Source organism: Carcharodon carcharias, chromosome 19 (assembly GCF_017639515.1).
Source record: "Carcharodon carcharias isolate sCarCar2 chromosome 19, sCarCar2.pri, whole genome shotgun sequence".
NCBI classification, from domain to species: Eukaryota; Metazoa; Chordata; class Chondrichthyes; order Lamniformes; family Lamnidae; genus Carcharodon; species Carcharodon carcharias.
This window is the reverse complement of record NC_054485.1, coordinates 111150924-111154109: the sequence shown is the minus strand read 5'-3', so window position 1 is coordinate 111154109 and position 3186 is coordinate 111150924. Positions and strand designations below refer to the sequence as shown.

The window sequence follows — 3186 nt, the reverse complement described above, 5'->3', positions numbered from 1 at the left end:
GAGACTGGGAGTGAACTGGACAAACACAACCTGACCCTCTCACACTCAAATGGTCATCTTTATTAATTACACATTCTTTAAAATGATCAATTTATTGCTCTGACATTGTGTAATTTTCACCCAGCAAAGTGCTTTTTACAGATTTGAAATGTTCACCGTGTTTCTCTCCGCAGATGCTGTCAGACCTGCTGAGATTTTCCAGCTATTTTTGTTTCAGATTTCCAGCATCCGCAGTATTTTGCTTTTATCTTTTTTATCTGTTGGTTAGGTATTTATTGCCCATCCCTAATCCCCCTTGTTCAGGGGGCATTTAAGAGTCAGCCACATTATTACAGTTCTGGAGTCACATGTAGGCAGGTAAGGATGGCACATTTCCTTCCCTAAAGGACATTAAGTGAACCTGATGGGTTTTCACCGCAATCGACAATGGTTCATGGTCATCATTAGACTGAATTCCAGATTTTATTCCATTCAAATTCCGCCATGGGGATTGGAACTGGAGTCCCCAGAGCATTACCCCGGGTCACTGGGTTACCACTCCAGTGATAGGACCACTACGCCGCCGCCTCTCCTCATACCTCAACATTTTATTGCAATTCATGTTTAATGTTGCGCCAAACCTTAACTTTCCGAAATTTGCTCGCGGCCCCTGAGTGATAAAAAAATAGAAATGTGGTCCCTCCACTGGAAGAGGATGACAAGATCTACTAATAATAACAGCAGTGTGAGAACATGCAAATCCATTGTTTAAAATACTGGGCTTGCTCTTGTTGAATACTTTACATTTTTTAATGAAACCTTATCAGGCTTTACTTGTGATTATCTTACATTAATGAGCCCTGGTTTCCCTCCCTCCCGACACGTGTCTTGTTCAGACCCGCGCGAAATCAGGCGGCTTCGCGTTCATTGGTGGGAAAAACAGATCCCTGATTGGTCAAAATTCCGAAATCTGATTGGTCTTCTGAGGTTAGCGCATTGGTCAAAATTCCCACCACTGATTGGTTATCCTGGGACCAGCTCATTGGTCTATAGGCCCGCTTTTGATTGGTTATCCCTGAGGCCAGCTCATTGGTTAAAACTTCCACAGCTGATTGGTTTTTCCCTGAGGGGGGGGGGGGGGGGGGTCAGCTCATTGGCCGAAATTCCAACTTCTGATTGGTTACCGCCGAGTCCGGGCTGAGCCGTTTTATGTAAATATCCGCAACGGGTGCCGTTGGGCCGAGAGTGGCTTGAATTTTCAAATCCAAGAACGAGTTAACGGTTTCAAACCGTCATTAACAGTAATGACAACGAGTCAGACTGATAACATCTTATTTATATTTGTTATATCCCCGGATAGACACAAAAGCCAAAGTGAGGCCCTTACATTTTACATTAATAAACTCTAGATTAATACAAATATACAATGTTAAAGAGTTTTCCTGCCTCATTTAGAAATGAAGCTGGGAATCAGAGCCAACTTGATTTTTATTATTATTATTATTATAAGTGCTAAACTGCTTCTTGTTTCGATGAAAATCTTCGGGATAAAAAATAACTCGATAGTTGATCTTCAAGTTTTTTGGCGGGAAATAAGTTTGTTTCTCCCTCGTTTTCAACTCCGGTGTCGCTGAGCGGCCCGAATAAAGCTCCTCGACCGCAATGAAACAAAAACGTTTTTTTTTTTCTCTCTCGCAAGCACGTTAAAAAGCAATTCCTCGAAACATTTGACACGAGCACTCGTTATATCGCCGGTTTTTTTTAAAAAAAAATACGTTTATTTGCTCTTCGCACCTGCGAACGTTCATCAAGACCCTTGCGCTTCGGTCCCCGATTTTACAGCGGCTCCTAATGAGGGAAAAAATTACCGGCGACATCCACCCAGTGAAACTACATTTTCTCTCGTCAGCTTCCTCCATAAAGTAGCCGAGTTTTAAGTCTTTAGTTAGATGTAATCTCAAATACAAAATCTTCCAAAATTAATTGCCGAGGGGAGGAGAATCTGGATTAAACTCTTCAAAAGGAGGTGGTGGGCGGCTCTTAAAAGAGCCTTTTTGTGTGTGTGTGTGTGTGGTGGGGGGGGGGGGGGGTTGTGGATTTGATCTGTTCCCTTGTGTCTCCCCTTCAGGCGTAAACCTTGCTGGGGTGGCCGGTTTTCTTGGGCAGCAGCACAGCCTGGATGTTGGGCAGGACCCCACCCTGGGCTATGGTGACCCCGCCCAGCAGCTTGTTGAGCTCCTCGTCGTTGCGGATGGCGAGCTGCAGGTGGCGGGGGATGATGCGGGTCTTCTTGTTGTCCCGGGCCGCGTTGCCGGCCAGCTCGAGGATCTCGGCCGTCAGGTACTCGAGGACGGCGGCCAGGTAGACGGGGGCTCCGGCCCCGACCCGCTCGGCATAGTGGCCCTTGCGCAGCAGCCGGTGGATGCGGCCGACGGGGAACTGGAGCCCGGCTCTGGAGGAGCGAGTCTTGGCCTTGGCGCGCCCTTTGCCACCGGTTTTACCGCGACCGGACATCTTTCAGAATTCAGCTCTCATGGAGGAGGCCACCTGCTGCGCTCCCCTTTTATATCTTCTGGAGGGATCCGACTGCCGTAGATTTTCATTGGTTAATTGAGTTTCCTTTGTTTCTGATTGGTTCTACTTTCACGAGGCAACCTGTAACATTCCAAGTTCTCAATTTAGCCAATGGGAATCGTTGCATTGTCCATCCCTCATTAGCATATTATTGTAAACCCAGAGTTGGGCAAACTTTGAACATGACCATTGACTTTGCTGCTTAGCGCCAAAAAAGTTGACTTTACAGCCCCTTTCGCATTGAAAGGACTAAAAAGTTGACCACTGACCTCGGTGCATGGTTGCAAAGGTTTTTCAAAAACCAGAGTTTCTCCGACCTTGTGCTCCCCAGTATTGTTTAAAGGATTTTGGAGACAGTAGTTAGCAAAGTATGCGGGATCTTGGCTTTCATAAATAGAGGCATTGAGTATAGAAGCAGGGAAGTTACGCTGACCCTTTATGAAACTCTGGGTGGCAACGGCTAGAGTATCACGTCCCGTTCTGGTCACCACACTTTAGGAAGGATGTGAGGGTTCTTGAGAGGGTGCAGAGATTTACCAGAATGGGACTGGGGATGGGGGATTTTAGCTACAAGGTTAGGTTGGAGAAAAGGAAATCGAGGGGCGATTTGATAGAGGTGTACAAGATTATGGC

General features: G+C 46.3%; 1 protein-coding gene across 1 annotated transcript; it reads right to left on the bottom strand.

Annotated features, from left to right (window-relative positions):
• Positions 1-2103: 2103 nt before the first annotated feature.
• LOC121291348 (histone H2A-like) lies at positions 2104-2493 on the bottom strand. Its single transcript, XM_041212416.1, has one exon. It carries the CDS (start codon positions 2491-2493, stop codon positions 2104-2106), a length of 390 nt encoding a protein of 129 aa, XP_041068350.1.
• Positions 2494-3186: the final 693 nt, after the last annotated feature.